The following is a 15117-nucleotide window of genomic DNA, read 5'->3' as shown; positions in this document are numbered from 1 at the left end:
ATCCCCACTGGTGCTACTTCCCCTCCACTGCCACCATAGAGGCCGTCAGAGCAGAATCCTGCGTTCTGTTGACCTCTGCCGAGCACTCACCGTTTGGCAAGCACTTTCCCCACCCAGCGGGCATCTCTCGGGGGGCAGGGGTGGGGGGAGGCTCAGCCACTTATCAGCAGTAGAACTTTGAGCAAGTTACTTACTGTCTATTTTCTCACCTGTAAACTGAGATTAATCCTGAGCCCAAAGGGCCTTTTGGAGACAAAGTGTATGTTATGTAGATACTTGAGCATGGTAAGTAAGTGCTCAATAAATCCCTATGGGCCATTTTTTTTTTGGACCTGTCAGTGGGCTCCTGATTTATTGACTCCCTATGAAGGCAGTATTCAAACAGGGAAAAGACTGATTATACGCTCGCTGGGATCAAAATGGAAGACTACCTCAGTGTGAAAATAAATTTCACTGCCAACATCTAAGAAGAGTGCCTCTAGGCCTATTCTTAAAGTATATATCATAGATGAGGGAGATGGTAGCTCGGGACACTCCAATAACCCTCCTACGGCCACTGTGCTATGACTGCAGGATCCATCTGGCTCCAATCTTCTTCTCTTTAGACCACCTTGTAAATGCCTCTGAAGCATTTATCCCTATAAATATGTTGATCGGGCCTCCAGCCCCTTCATGGGCCAGGAAGTACTAAGGAGGCCACAGAATGGGAAGGCCAGGTCCCTGCTCCTGCGAGGCTCGAGCTGGAGAAAAGGGGGAATAAGATGGCACCCCCACGTATTGGGCAGATGTGGCATCCTAGAGAGGCAAATGACAGCTTGGGGACGGGGCGCACCTTCAAAGTCTCCAGGGGATTGGTTGGGTGAGGGTCCCACCTGGACTCACCTGTGGCTGGGGGTGGGGCCTCAGTCAGGAAGCGCTGACACTGGTGTCGGTATTCTCGCCATTTCTGCACTGTCTCTGAGAGGGACACAGTGGCACCCTGTGGAGGGGAGGGGAGAAATGGAGGCCCCTTGGGTCCAGCCAACCTCTCTTTTCCCCCTTGCACCCCGACATTTTTTCCATCTCCAGAGGATGGTAGAGCCCCAAACTCCACCTGGCATTGGCTATCTCTGAAAGTTGGAGGGAGCAAGTCACTACCACAGAGGGGCTCCTGGTGGATATTTTTACATTTTTTAAAAAATATTTTTATTCATTTCTAGGAGAGAGAGAGAGAGACAGCGTGAGCAGGGGAGGGTCAGAGAGAGAGGGAGTTACAGACTCTGAAACAGGCTCCAGGCTCTGAGCTGGCAGTCAGCACAGAGCCCGATGCGAGGCTCGAACCCACGAACCGCGAGATCATGACCTGAGCGAAAGTCGGACACTTAACCGACTAAGCCACCCAGGCGCCCCTATTTTTACATTTTTATCCCTCCCAGTAGACAGGTGCGTAGCTTGATGTATATTAAGTAGCTAGCACATGTCTACTGAAATGGTGCTTTGGGGGGTGAGTGCGTGAAGGGGGAGTGTGTCTCATTTGTGGTCTCACCTGACCTGACCTAAGAGGCAGAGTTCATACGGGCCCAAGGCTTTGTGACTGCCATGGACTCCTTTTCCAGTGCCCAGTCAGCCTGCCTGCAAGGTTCTTGCACTTTAAACCATTCTAGAAGGACACATGCCAGCCCAGAGTGGGAGAGGGGCTCAGTTGAAGCCACACAGCACCCCAAGGAGCAGAGCTAACGCTAGGACTCTGGAGTCCCCCAGATCATTGACTGTGACCATGTACTGGTGGGCATGTGGTGTGGCGGGATTCAATGCTACAGAGCCTGGTAATGTTACATCATAAGCATCTCTCCTGAAACAGGCAATCATGTCATCTGGGAGGCCAACACACCACCCATTGTCCCTTTCTAGCATAACGGTAGAGATCAAATATTCAGTCCAGCTTCTATCAACTGAAGTAGTCCTAAGGATATGGGATCAGAAAAGTTCCAGAACAGGGAGCTTTGGCTTGCAATGGGAGGGGTCCCCCTATCTGTGAGTAAGAGGATGTGGACCTCCATTTTTAAACAAGGTAACCAAACAGGGTTTTGTTTGTTTGTTTGTTTGTTTTGTTTTGTTTTTTAAGCACAGAGACCCAAACAGATCCACCCAGGTAAGAAATGTCCCTTCTGAACATTTTCAGGCACTTCCTTTAGATATGTCTTTGGACTGTGATTCTTTATTTGTACTTTTTTCCTGAACAGGCTCAGAATGATAAATATTCCTCATTTAGAGTCTGCAGAGGCCAAGAAGCCCAGGGAGCCCCTTGTATAAAATGTAGAGCCTATACATAATTTAAAACAAAATTTCACTTTTTGAAATTACAAAAATACACACGTGTGCTGAAATTAAAATAGGTTTTTTTGGGCAGCTTGCTCCTTGGACTTGGTAGTGCCCTAGCACATGCTAGATCTGGTTTGGGGTAATCCTGCCCTGGTTTAAGCTGAGTCCCGGTTTATAGGACACCTCGCATAAAGTCACAGGTTGTCATGTGCTCATCCACAAGGGAGGTGCCAGGAAGGGACCCAAGGTTGCTGGAGCCCCAGTCACATTCTCCAAGTAAGTGTGCTGAGAGGTGGCACCACCTGAAGGAGCTCTTCTGAGGGCAAAGCTCAAGTGTATTTGTTTATAAAACAAATAAAAGAAGGAATAAAACACAACAGCAGTTAAGGCAGAGTCTTGATTTTAGCCATAACACAGAGGTCAGAAGAATTTTTCACTAGAGCCAATCCTGGTGGATCAACCCCCACTCCCGAACCCACCCTTTTTCCTTCTACACTCACCCCCCACCCCCTAATGCAGCAGCTGGTGGTAAAAGGGCAGAGAGACTGGGACGAACTCCTCCTTGATCACTCTTCCTATTTCTAGAAGGAAAGCAGGTAGAAAGCAAGGTCAGGGCTGGGAACTAGGGCAGAAGGTATGTCTGGGGCAAGGAGGGAGGAGAGAGAAGCCCATGGAAACCAAAAGTCTCAGGGTAGGAATAGGAATGGGGTTAAAGGCTAAGGACAGCACCAGGAAGGCCAGCCTGGCCACCAGCACTCCAGGGAGGTTCAAGACACAAGCAGCCCTGTTCNCCTCAGACTGGGGCTCCCTGAGAGCAGGGCTGTGTCTCCCCCCTCAGACTGGGGCTCCCTGAGGCAGGGCTGTGTCTCTCCTCAGACTGAGGCTCCCTGAGGGCAGGGCTGTGTCTCCCTCCTCAGACTGGGGCTCCCTGAGGCAGGACTGTCTCTCCCCTCAGACTGGGACTCCCTGAGAGCAGGGCTGTGTCTCCCCCCTCAGACTGGGCTCCCTGAGGCAGGGCTGTGTCTCCCCTCAGACTGGGGCTCCCTGAGGCAGGGCTGTGTCTCCCCCCTCAGACTGGGGCTCCCTGAGGGCAGGGCTGTGTCTCCTCCCTCAGTCAGACTGGGGCTCCCTCAGGGGAAGGCGGACTCCCGCCTCAAATTTGGGATCCTTAAGGGCAGGGCTGTGTCTCCCACTCAGANGGGGCTCCCTGAGGGCAGGGCTGTGTCTCCTCCCTCAGTCAGACTGGGGCTCCCTCAGGGGAAGGCGGACTCCCCCCTCAAATTTGGGATCCTTAAGGGCAGGGCTGTGTCTTCCACTCAGTGGCTCCCTGAGGACAGGGCTGTGTCTCCCCTGAGACAGAGAGCTTCCTGACTTCTTCGGGAACAAGCTCAGGGTCTCCAACATACTGCTTACTGTGCACCCCTGCCCCCAGATATCCTGCATAAACAGCACAAACTACCAGGATCTCTGGCCTCTCCCCAGCCAAGTGTTTACGGGAGCCATGTCATGCCATGACATTCCCATGTCATCTGGGGATGAGGAACATGGGAAACACAAAGCGGAAAGACAGACCCTGACCCGAGAGAGTCCCCAGGCTCTTTGAGGGGATGGTGTCAAGGGCTTGGCAGCACATAACAGAGAAGGCAGGGGTGAAAGTGTTCAGGGTGTAGTTGGGCCCAGGCTTAGTGTAGACTCAGCCCTGGGGCACAGACTGGGCTAGCAAGAGCAGAGGGTGGGCATTTCAGCAGGGGGGCCCAGTAAGGACAAAGATGCAGAGGTGGGGATGTTGATGCTCCTGCCAGCAGAGAAAGGCCTTGGGCTGGGTGTTGAAGAGAAATTTCTGGGTGAGGGGGAGAGCAGTGGCCAGCACTGGGACAGATATGAGGCTCTGGTCTGGGACAAGGCGGGTGACCACCGGTAAGCAGGGCCCAGGTGCTCGGGTAAACACAGTAACACAGTGGAGGGTGAAGGACCCTGGCTTTGGGTTCAGATCCGGACCTGACCCCAGCTCCCCCATAAATTAAATTTGTTACCTCATGTAAGAGTCTTAACTTCTGCTCTCGGCCCACACATGTGCAAAATGGAAATATTAATAGTCCCTACCTACCCTCTGCCCTAGGACTGTTGTGGGGATTAAGTGAGTTTATGCTTAGAATGGCCCCCGGCACATGGAAAATGGGCAGCCATGCAGTCCTTCTCATGATTTCTGCTGTTTGCAGGAGAAGGGGGAGGGCAGAGTGGACGGGGCAGCCTGGCTTCCTGGGGAGTCTGGGCGCCACCTCTCCCTCACTTCTAGGATCAACAAACTCCCTGGAGGAAACGAACGTATTTTCATGCCAAAGACCCATCACTCTGCACCTTCCAGTGACAAACCCAAGTGGGGATGCTCGGGACTCCAGGCCCCTGTGCAGGAACTGTCCACAGGCCCCTAGCCCTGCTTTATCCTCCTACAGCATGCCAGCTCCAAGCCTGAGGAGAGGGGGCTGTGGGTGCTGGGTGCTGGGAAGGACACAGGTGTGGACGCTCCTGCCCTCACAGGGCAGCGGTGGCGGGCTAAGATGCCAGGGTGAGGGCAGGATGGAAGTTTCTAGAATCAGGGCTTGCCAGGCTTTGTGAGATTTCTCTGAAGGGGATGAGGGGATAAAAAGGAGACAATGCACAGGTGGAGGTCATAATAAGGAGGGGGTATTTCTCAGATGCAGGAGTTTGGGGAGGAAGCAGGAAGTGAGAAAGAGGATGTCCAGAGGGAGTATAGGAGAGTACAAGTCCTAGGTTTAAATCCCAGTTCTGTTACTGTGGGATTGACAGGATGCACTTTAATCCTTTGGGGCCTCAGTTTCCTTGTCTGTACAATGGGCATATTATTCTTCTCAAAAAGTTACTATATGGAAGCACCTGGGTGGCTCAGTCGGTTAAGTGTCCAACTCTTGATTTCACCGTCTGGGTCCTGATCTCATGGTTCCTGAGATCGAGCTCCATGTTGGGCTCTGAGTTGAGTGTGGAGCCCGCTTGGGATTCTTTCTCTCCCTATCTGCCCCTCTCTCCCACTCTCCTATCTCTCTCTCTCTCTCAAAATAAATAAATAAACTTAAAAAAAAAAAAGAGTTACTGTATAGATCCAGCAACATAAAGTAGGTGAACACCTTTATGAATTATCAAGCCCTGTACAAGTGGACAGTGTTAGACGGAAGGACGTGGATGGAATGGTTGCTTCCGACGTGACCAGCTGTCCAACACCCTGGGAAGGTACTTCCTCTCCTAAGACTGGCTGCTAACCTGAAAAATTCCTCCTACAGTTTTCTCAGTGCAGATACGTCCTTTCCTTTTCTGGAAACCTTTTTCGTTGAGGGAAGGAGGAAAGAGACCTTGGCCTCCCTGGGCCGCCAAGGTGGGAAACGTGGAAGAAGATTCCAAAGGAGAAAGAGAGCTTCAGAGACAACTCTGGGGCCTCCCAACTGGTGCAGCCCTTATCTTCCCCAATAGCTCGTCCCCAGACCCCCAGGCCCCTTCCTCTCTGCCCTCCTCCCAGAGCCCGGACCATCACCCTGGCCCAGTGCCCAGGAAGGGTGGGGCTGCCAGACCCCGGGCTCTTTGACCCCATTAGTTTTTTCATAAGGGCTCTAGATATGTGAGCAGAAGGGCAAGGCAAAGAAAACTGACACACTTTGTCATATGCATGGGAGCCCTCACATGGGTATCCTGTCATACACGTTATCAAACTCACCATCAAGCACATGCTTACATGGCGAGACATGACAGTCTCTCTCTCTCTCTCTCTCTCTCTCACACACACACACACACACAGGCTCCTTGCCTGATGTGCTCAATTCACACTGTCGCACACATGCATACGAGAAACAGCCACACATTCTGTCACAAGCATGCTATCTCTCACCCACACACTGGCACATACTGTCAGACACCCATTCACACACTGAAATGTCTCTCTCTGTCACACACACACACACACACAGAGCTCCCCACAGACACAGTATCACACGTGGGGTTGCAAACACATATACGCTGCCAGACACACAATTACATGCTGAGGATGTTTCACACAACAGCAGACTGCCACACACAGGACACACACAAATACACAGAAAAACAGGGGCTCATACAACCCACACCCTTCTCCACCCGGACTCTCTCTTTCTGTGTTCCTCTACCTGTCTCTATCTCTGTATCTCTGTCTGTCTGTCTGTCTGTCTGTCTCTCTCTCTCTCTCTCTCTCACACACACACACACACACACACACACACACACACGAAACTGCCTAGGGCCAGCCTGCCACTAAGGAAAGGCCTGTTTTTCCTCAGAGCAAGGGACTGGAGGGCAGGATGTGGTTTCTTGGTTGCTCCTGTCCTGGGGCCCCCACCCGGGATCCGTGTCCGGGAGGGAGCCAGGCTCGGAACAAAGTCCATGCTGACCACAGTGCACCCTGGACTCCCTCCGCCCTTCACTAGAGTACAGAGGCTCCGGCCTCCAACAGCCCCTCTCCAAGCCCTGTTCTGCCCTGAAGAAGGCTACCAGATTATGGAGGACAAATGGGTCGGTTCCTCCACGTGCCCCCAGCTGCCATTTCAGGGTTCCAGGGTCTCAGTGCTCTCCATGACTGTATGTGGTAGAGCTTGCGATCCCCATTTACAGGCGAGGAACCTGAGGTTTGGGATGGTCAAGTGTGCCACCCAAGATCACCAGCTAATAGCAGACTTGATATTTGAAGCCAGTTTTCTCTGGTTCTAATTTTGGGTGTCCAAGGCTTGCCTGTCTCCTCATAGACCAGGTTCCTCACAGGGGTGGTGGGGAGGTAAGGAATAGGGGAAAGGGGTCTGGTCCTGTCCAGCAACAATGAAGGAGTGGCCTGGGCCCCTTTCTTTAGAGGTTAATTTGGCCACTACCCTCTGCCCCCCCAACCCTGGCCGCTTTCAGCCTGGCGGGACCAGACAGTGGACAGCTCACTCTGTATTCCTCCTTCAGCCCCACCTGGGAAGGCAGGTATTAGGTACCAGCCCAGCCCCACCCCCCTTTCTCCTCTCTGAATAACCCCGTCCTGAATGACTGGGTCATCTTGCACAGGAACTCCCCCTTTCTGAGCTTTTTCCCCCATCAGTGACATAGACAGAGTAACTCTAGCGCTGCTGACCTCATGAACAGAAAATAGAATGCTAAATTCACCCATTTTTAGTCTTCTACGTGGGCATGAGGCTGTATCACAATGACTGCAGTCTAACCTCAAGGCCTTTTTGCTCAGCTCTCTGCAGTGGCCAGAGTCACTCAGTGCCCCCCAATAACAGAATCTCTGGAAAGCCCCACTCTCTCTGCTCGGAACCTGGCTCATCCTGCCCTTCTCTGCCCTCCCAGACCCAGGGCTGAGGAGTCAGGGGATCAGAAGTAAGGGCAGGTTCAAGGAGCCCAATTCCTCTGGGAAAAAGAACTTTGGGGAGAAGACAGGCAGCCTCCAGACCCTCTCCTCCTCCTCCCTGAATCCAAACCAGGTCTGCAAACTTGACCTGGAACAGGACAGGAGCAAGCAGCAGGGCCTGTCGCCTCCACCAGTACAGCCCCAAGGTGGTCAAGGTGAGAGCCAGGCGGTAATGCTAATGTGTCTGCAGTCTTGGCTCCTGAAAGATCCCAAGTACACCAGAGAAGTCAAGGCCTCGCTGAGGGACTTGGGGAAGGTGCTGGGGAAGTAGGGGTGTCTCCTGTGGCTAGGGTCAGTAGCTGGGCTGGAGGATGGGGAGAGGAAGCGAATGAGTCCAGAAACAAATTTGGGGATGGTGGTGGTGCTGAAAAATGGGCTGGCACTTAGCTAGGAGGCACATCTGTCCACATCTGGCTTCTCAGCCAGGGTGGAGTCAGCCTTGACCAAGGCAATGCCCCCTCATCCTGCCCCCTCCTGTGCTGGGACAAATTCCAAGGCCTGTCCACTCCTCAAAGTTCTCAGTTCTTTAGGTCTGGGGGTAGGAACAAGAGATAGTTCCCTTGACACCAGACAGGCCACCCAAGCCTGCACCTCCTCTCTGTGCTGGCACCTCACAGCATCTTTGGACATCTCCTCTCTCCACAGACAGGCTGGCATCAGCCCCCAGCCCAGGAGCCTGGAGTCAGGGAGGACAGTGAGGGTCGCAGAGAAGGACTGCAGGGGCCCATCTGGGTAGTATGCATTCTGGTATATGTTGTCAGCCAGAGAAGTCAGAATGGGGGTCAGACAAGCGTGTGAGGGGGACATGGCTGCTTCCACAAGAGAAGGGAGGCTCCTGTATGTTTGCCGCAGGGGCTGAGGGGAGGAGAGCACTCAAGTCCCATCTGGGAGGTCAGGAAGAAGGACACCTAGCTGCCTCTGCAGGGTCCCTGAGGCTATGAGTCAAAATCCGTGCGGGGGCCGGGGAGGAGCTGCTGAGGGGGTTAGGGAACTGGGTGTCCACACCCTGACCCTCTCCGTCTTCCTGGAACCTTCTCGCAGGGTCTTTGAGGAGCTAGCAGGGTGGGCTGGGGGCAGGCACCGCGGGCAGGGGGCAGAGGCGTCTTGGGAGAGGTGAGGTCAGGGGAGGCGACGAGCTGGTCTGTACCCGGGCGGCGGGCGAGGGTCTGCGAGGAGGAGTTGGGAAAGTGGTCTGGGGAGATGCGGCGCAGAAGTCAGCGCAGGGCGGCCGCCGGGCCGCTGGGGGCCTGGTGGAGGGCGGGGGNCGTCTAAGCCCCCACCTGGGGCCGCAGTCTGAGCCTCCCAGGCTCGGGGCGCCCCCAACTCTCCAGTCCCTGGTCCCCCCTTCCCTGGGGCTTCGGTTCCCACCGCCTGCAGTCGCGGAGTTTCGCTCAAGTCCCGGCCGCCCCTGCCCGGCCCGGGGCGCGCAGGGCCCCCTGCCTCCCCACCTCCCCCCGGGGGCCGCGGGGCTCACCTGGGGGCGGGGGCCGGCCCTGCCCACCGCCCAGAGCAGCAGCAGCGCCAGGCAGAGCGGGCTGGGGGCGCCGGCCACCGNAGAGGCAGCGCAGGAGCCGGCCCCCCACCCGCTCCCTACTCCCGCGCCCCGGACTCCCGGGCTATGGAGAGCCAGAGCACCCTCCACTTATTCAGGATACCCCAGAGGAAACTGAGGCCGGAGGAGCCCGTAGGACTTGTCCAAGGTCACCCTGCGCGTCGGACCCCTCCAGGAAAGTGTAGTAGCCCCAAGAGCTGTGAGTGACTAGTATAAGATAGAGAGGGTTACCCCCTCCCCAGGTCGTCTCCGCATTTCCAAGTTCAGTCTGGAAAATCGCCCCGGGAGAACTAAGCTTGGGTGAGGAGCAGGGAGACAACGACAAATAGATCAGTGGAGCCCTGAGGCAGAGGGTCTAGATCCTCCCCCCCAACTCCTGCAGCCCCCACGGTCCTTGCTCTGAATCACTAGGCCCTTAGAACCATGTGTCCGTATGCGGATGTGGGCCCATAGCTATTCCCTGCGCCTCCTGTATCTGTCTCCGGCTCTGTAGGGACTCTGTATTTTACTTGCCTTTGTGTCCACCGCCCCCCGCCCCGCCTCGACCCTGCAAACACAGTGCGGGCAGGGGGTGGGGGCGGTGGTGCACAGGCCACCCTCCGATTCCCTTCTTACGGCCAGGCTGTGGAAGAGAGTGCTAAAATGCAGACTTTACTTCCCTAATGCCCCTAAAGAGTGGGAGTGGGAAGAGGGGATCGCTCCAGCTCTAAAAGAACTTGGATGTCACTGCTGGGAAGGGGGGTGGCAGCTGCACGCAGGCCTGGAGCCGCCACAGGGCATGTCTGGATCACTCCAAAGGGAAAAAGAGTCTGTGAGAGTAACCGCTCCTCAAGGGGAGAACCAAACTTCTCCAAGCCCTGAGGGAAGTTGGAAGGGGTGGAGGGGAGAGGGGAGGTGGGAGGAGCCAGGGCTCCCTTTCGCTGAGAGATTTCCTCCTCTCCAGCCCGCTCTAACTCCTCTTCCTGGGAGTCTTGTATTCCCTTCCCTGCCCAGAAGTCAGTCTACAGTCACCTTCCTTGTGTCACTTAAGACCATTAGCTTGTTGAGGGGCCCCTGGGTGGCTCAGTCTGTTAAGAGTCTGACTCTTGGTTTCAGCTCAGGTCATGATTTCCTGGTTTGTGAGGTTGAGACCCAAGTCAGGCTCCTTGATGACAGTGCAGAGCCTGCTTGGGATTCCCCCCTCCCCTCCATAAGTAAATAAATAAATAACATCAACAAAAAGATTATTAGCTAGTTCAGCTGCACCTTCCAGAAAACTCCAAATAACGATGGCATAACCAAGCACTCTCATATAAAACAAGGCCAGAGATTCAGCCTTGGACTGGAGCAGTGGCTCCCTGATCATTAGGGTTTCCTTTCTTCTACTAGCTTCTACCATTCTCATGACCCAAGCCTTCCACCAAAGGATCCAAGGTGACTGCTCCAGCTCGCACCGTGGCGTCCAAATTCCAGCCATCAGAAAGAGGGAAAGGGAAGAGGAGGGTACACCTCTATGCGTAAGGGCACATCCTGAAAGTGGCAGTTGTCGGTTCTTCACCCATCGGTCAGAACTTAGACGCACGGACACTCCTAACTATAAAGGAGGCTGGGAAAAGTTCCCTTTGTTCCAGCCTGTTGCTGGAAAGGTTAAATATTGGGTTATTAATACTGTAGAAGAAGGAAAAATTAGATATAGATTTGTAGATAATACAGATATCAATACAGATATAGGGAACAACTTACAGGCTTGGGGGTTGGGGAGAAGAGGAGGGAAGGGGAGAAGAGGCTAGAGGAAGTACTCAGATAGAACTGGACCTTGGCCATGAACTTATCCACCTCCAAATTACATTTATTCAGTGAATATCTATTGAACACCTTGCTATGTGGCAGACCCTGAACTAGGTCCCCGGGAGAAAGTGGCAACGCTGCCCCTTCCCTCAGGAGTAGTATATTCTGTGCAGGCAAGAGACATTAAACAAATAATTATCAGAGCCGTTTCTATTACAATTACAATCGTAATACACACTGTTGTGATAAGCAGATGCTATGGGAAGTCCCATGGTCAGTACTGAAAAGACCATTTTCTTTCTGCCAGCGGGCTTACTCTGACTCGGAGGAGATTTTTGTTTCCGCCAGTGCAGGCTGGGCACCCCTAGGAGCCGCTCTCAAGCATGGACGGACAGAAGTGGATGGATAACCACCCCAGCTCCTACCCCAGCTCTGAGGATGTGTGCCAGTCTCTCAGAGGGGTCCCAGGGCAGTGCAGCCCCAGCCTCCTTCCCTGGCCTGGCCTGCTTTCCCACAGTAGGGGACTAGTGCTTCCTGGGGACATCACCCAACTAAAAATAAACTGCTTGTCCTCAAAGCTTCACCCCAGGGTCTGCTTCTGGGAGAGTCCAGCTGAAGTCACTGGACATATGAGAGCATCCAGGGACGGTGATAGCCCCCTGAGCCCGGAGGCATTTGGGTGGCAGATTCCTCAACCTCTCCTGGAGGTCCAAAGCCCCTGGGTTTTCTCTGATGCTACCTCTCCTCTCAGCACATACTACCTCCCACCCCTTCCTCCCTCCCCCCAGGTTATGATAGCCTCATTCTCACTAGGCTGGGTTCCCAGAGGGTGAGGGTGAGTATAGCACTGGCAGGCCAAGTAAATGCTCAGTGCTCACAGACACTTCCTGGTTCTGTCTCTGGGTATGATGGATGATACTGGGCGCCATGCCCTGGGTTTTCTGTGGAAGTGCCTGCAGCTGCTGGAAGGTTGTGTAGCAGACATTTGGGATGATTTGTCTTCCTAACTTGCAAGTAAGTAAGGGTCAAGGTGGGTCCAAGTTCTGATGGCCCGCCTTTCTTCTTTCCTTCCTTCCTTCCTTCCTTCCTTCCTTCCTTCTTTCTTTCTTTCTTTCTTTCTTTCTTTCTTTCTTTCTTTTTCTTTCAACAAGCTAATATCTTTCCCTCCTCCCTTATCCTGACTCCAGAGGATTAGCTTTCTCAGATCCTTAGCTGATCTCATCGCATCCTTTGGTTCCCTGTCATCTAGGAGCAAGTCCTCCAAACTCATAGCACCTAAGAAGCCTACTTGGGACTGCCCTCAGTCTATGTCCTGACTGAATCTCTTACACATGCCTCCTCCCACCTCTCTGCCTTTACACTCAGTCCCCTCTGACGTGTCCTCACTTTCCTCACCTGCCTGAGCTCCTCCCCGTCCTTCAGGTCCCAGCTCAGGCAGTCCCGTCTCTAAGAAATGTCTCCTCAGCCCTGCCCCTCAATGCCACTTCAAGACAGCATAGGTACTCTGGAAGCTCCCCTAAACTTAGTTCTCTTCCAGGGTTCCCTACCTTCTGCCCAGCCTCAGAGCCTCAGTGAGGAAGGTGCCCCCACCTGGAAACTTTCCATAATCCCCTGCTCCCAGTTCCTCAGGCCCCCAGTCCCTTGTGTGTTTGGCCATCTGGGCAGTCTGGAACCCCCTTGAATGTTTGCTGGTTAATTTCTCAGTTTCCTCATGGACTCTGAGTCCCTTAAGGACAGAGGCCTTGTTTTACTCATCTTTAAGCCCTCAGCACCCAGCACAGTGCTTGGCACATACTAGGTACTTAGTGACTCTTGTTTAAAATAAGAAACAGAATGAATGGAAACACTTACACCATGTTCTGTCACTGTCTTTATGAGTTTCCCGTGTTAGACTGTGGGCTTGTTGAGGGAAGGGATGTCTCCTTGTTCATCTCTGGATATCAAGCATTAGCACAGGCCCTGGGCACATATCAGGTGCTCAGTAATGTTTGTTGCATGAAAAGGGTCAATCCAGGTGTCCAGTGAAGCGCCTGGCACATAGTAGGTGCTCAAAAACTCGTCAGAAGAAAAATGGGCTGGCAGAGAGGATGGATTATGTCCTGGGAAGTACAGTTTTCTCCTCTCGGCACACTTATGAGGGCCCCTCCCCCAGGCCCTGGTACAGTCTGAATGTTTGTGTCCTCCCCCCAAATTCATACATTGAAACCCTAATCCCCAAGAAGGTGATTTTGGAAGCGGAATGTTTAGGAGGTGATTAGGTCATGATAGCAGAGCTCTCATGAATGGCATTGGTGCCCTTATAAAAGAGACCCCAGAATAGCTGCCCACCCCACCCCACCCCCATCACCATGTGAAGATGCAGAGAGAAAATGGCCATCAGTGAACCAGGAAGCAAGCTCTCACCACACACCAAGTCTACCAGCACCATGATCTCAGACTTACAGCCTTCAGAACTGTGATAAGTAAATGTTTGTTGTTTATAAGCCACCAAATCTATGATATTTTGCTACAACAGCCCAAATGGCCTAAGGCTCCCTAGAACAGAAGGCAGGATGAGCTACTTAAGAACAGAGATTGTGTTTTCAGATCACCTTCAGAATGAAAATGGGAGTCCACTGACACGTGCACTTGAGGAAAATAAAGGTGGTACAAGGCCCTTCCTTCTGGAAACAGACCCAAGAGCAGCCACCCCACCCTTTGTCCTTGGCTGAGGAAAAGCCCCTACTTAGTTGGAAGACCTGGCCAGTGGGCAGGGGAGAATCTTGCAGCTGCAGGAAGGTGGAGAGCAAGGGGGTAGGGTGGCTGAGAGAAAAGGGGAGGGGAGGGCAGAGGAGGGGAGGAGAGAAAAACTGCTAAAAAAACAGGTGTCTCCTGCCCATATAGTTCAGTTCCTTTCTGAGCTCCAAGTCCCTAAGAGATGTGGTTATTTTCCAAAGCTCAAGACTACTCCCTCTTCCGGGGATCCAGAGGAGGAAAGAGCCAATGCCTTTTAGCCTAATATAAATGCACGTGCACGCATACACACACCTCCACACAGATCTTACAGCCTGTCAGTCTTGGGTTCAGATCCAGCTCAACCACTCACTGAATGTCTCTGAGCCTTGGTCTCACAATCTGCAAAAGGGGCATCATAATAAAAGCCACCGTTTACTGAGCACCTGCCTTGCTCTAGGCACTGATCTAGGAGCCATGTGAGTGTTACTCTATTTAATGCTCCCCACTGCCCTCAGCCTCGTCATTGCTGGTGGAATCTGAAGTCCATCAGCCGCAGGGAGAAAGAAGAGACTGAAGGAGCCAGCCCAGGAATCCAGCAGCACCTGGCTGCCGATCGCAACGGAGGCGACAGTGCTGGAGGAGTGTGTCGCCAGAGGAGGCCCCTGTGGGCCCGGGCTCCATGCCTCTGCCTCTCTTCTGCCTCCTGTCCCAGCGCTTCTGGAAGGAGCCCTGGTTGTGATGTGGGATCACTTTTATCCCCATTGCCCCAGTGAGGACCCTGAAGCCCAAAGCCGTGGAGTAACTAGCCCACGATGGCTCAAGACAGCCTGGATGCGACCACCCGGGCCCCGCGCACTGACTGCACAGCCCACATTCACCACCTTGCAGAACTGTTGGACTATCAGACAGAGCACTTGCCCAGCACCTGGCATAAATAAGCTCTCGGGAAATGGCAAAATTACCATGACTGTTATTCCCCACGGCCCTCCATCTTCCTGCTGTTGTGCCAGCTGCGCAAGGTTTCAGCAAGACAGCAGGCACAGCTGCTAGTGCCCAGGGTCTCCAGCTTCGTACATCCTTTCCCGGTCCAGATGGCTACCGCCCAATCCCCCAGGTCTAGGGGAGAGAGGAGACTGCCCCATACTGTGCCACTCTCACTGCTGCCCCCCCCTCCCAGTCCCGCTGAGGTTCCCAGGTGCTGGGTTCTGTCCAGCTCTGGGCAGTCAGCTGGGGAGGATTTACGGTCTCTTGAGCTACAGCGATTATCGCACTCTTGGGTAGAGGCAGCACACAGTATTTTCAAAGGGGGCGGAACACTGCTTTCAAAACTGACTCCTCTGTTGAAAGAGAAGTCAGT

General features: G+C 53.6%; 1 protein-coding gene across 1 annotated transcript in view; it reads right to left on the bottom strand.

The window, feature by feature from the left end:
* The window catches only part of GLP1R (glucagon like peptide 1 receptor), a 41981-nt gene extending 27459 nt beyond the window's left edge, over positions 1 to 14522 (bottom strand). Inside the window, exons 1-5 of the mRNA XM_077760785.1 lie at positions 14363 to 14522; positions 14131 to 14159; positions 12593 to 12771; positions 9201 to 9342; positions 883 to 979 (exon numbers count right to left, since the gene is read on the bottom strand). Coding sequence (XP_077616911.1) covers positions 883 to 979; positions 9201 to 9342; positions 12593 to 12771; positions 14131 to 14159; positions 14363 to 14522 — 607 coding nt within the window. The remainder of the gene's footprint in view (positions 1 to 882; positions 980 to 9200; positions 9343 to 12592; positions 12772 to 14130; positions 14160 to 14362) is intronic.
* Positions 14523 to 15117: the final 595 nt, after the last annotated feature.

This window comes from Crocuta crocuta, unplaced genomic scaffold (genome assembly GCF_008692635.1).
Source record: "Crocuta crocuta isolate KB4526 unplaced genomic scaffold, BGI_CrCroc_1.0 scaffold826, whole genome shotgun sequence".
In the NCBI taxonomy this organism is placed as follows: domain Eukaryota; kingdom Metazoa; phylum Chordata; class Mammalia; order Carnivora; family Hyaenidae; genus Crocuta; species Crocuta crocuta.
This window is presented reverse-complemented; position numbering and strand designations above follow the sequence as displayed.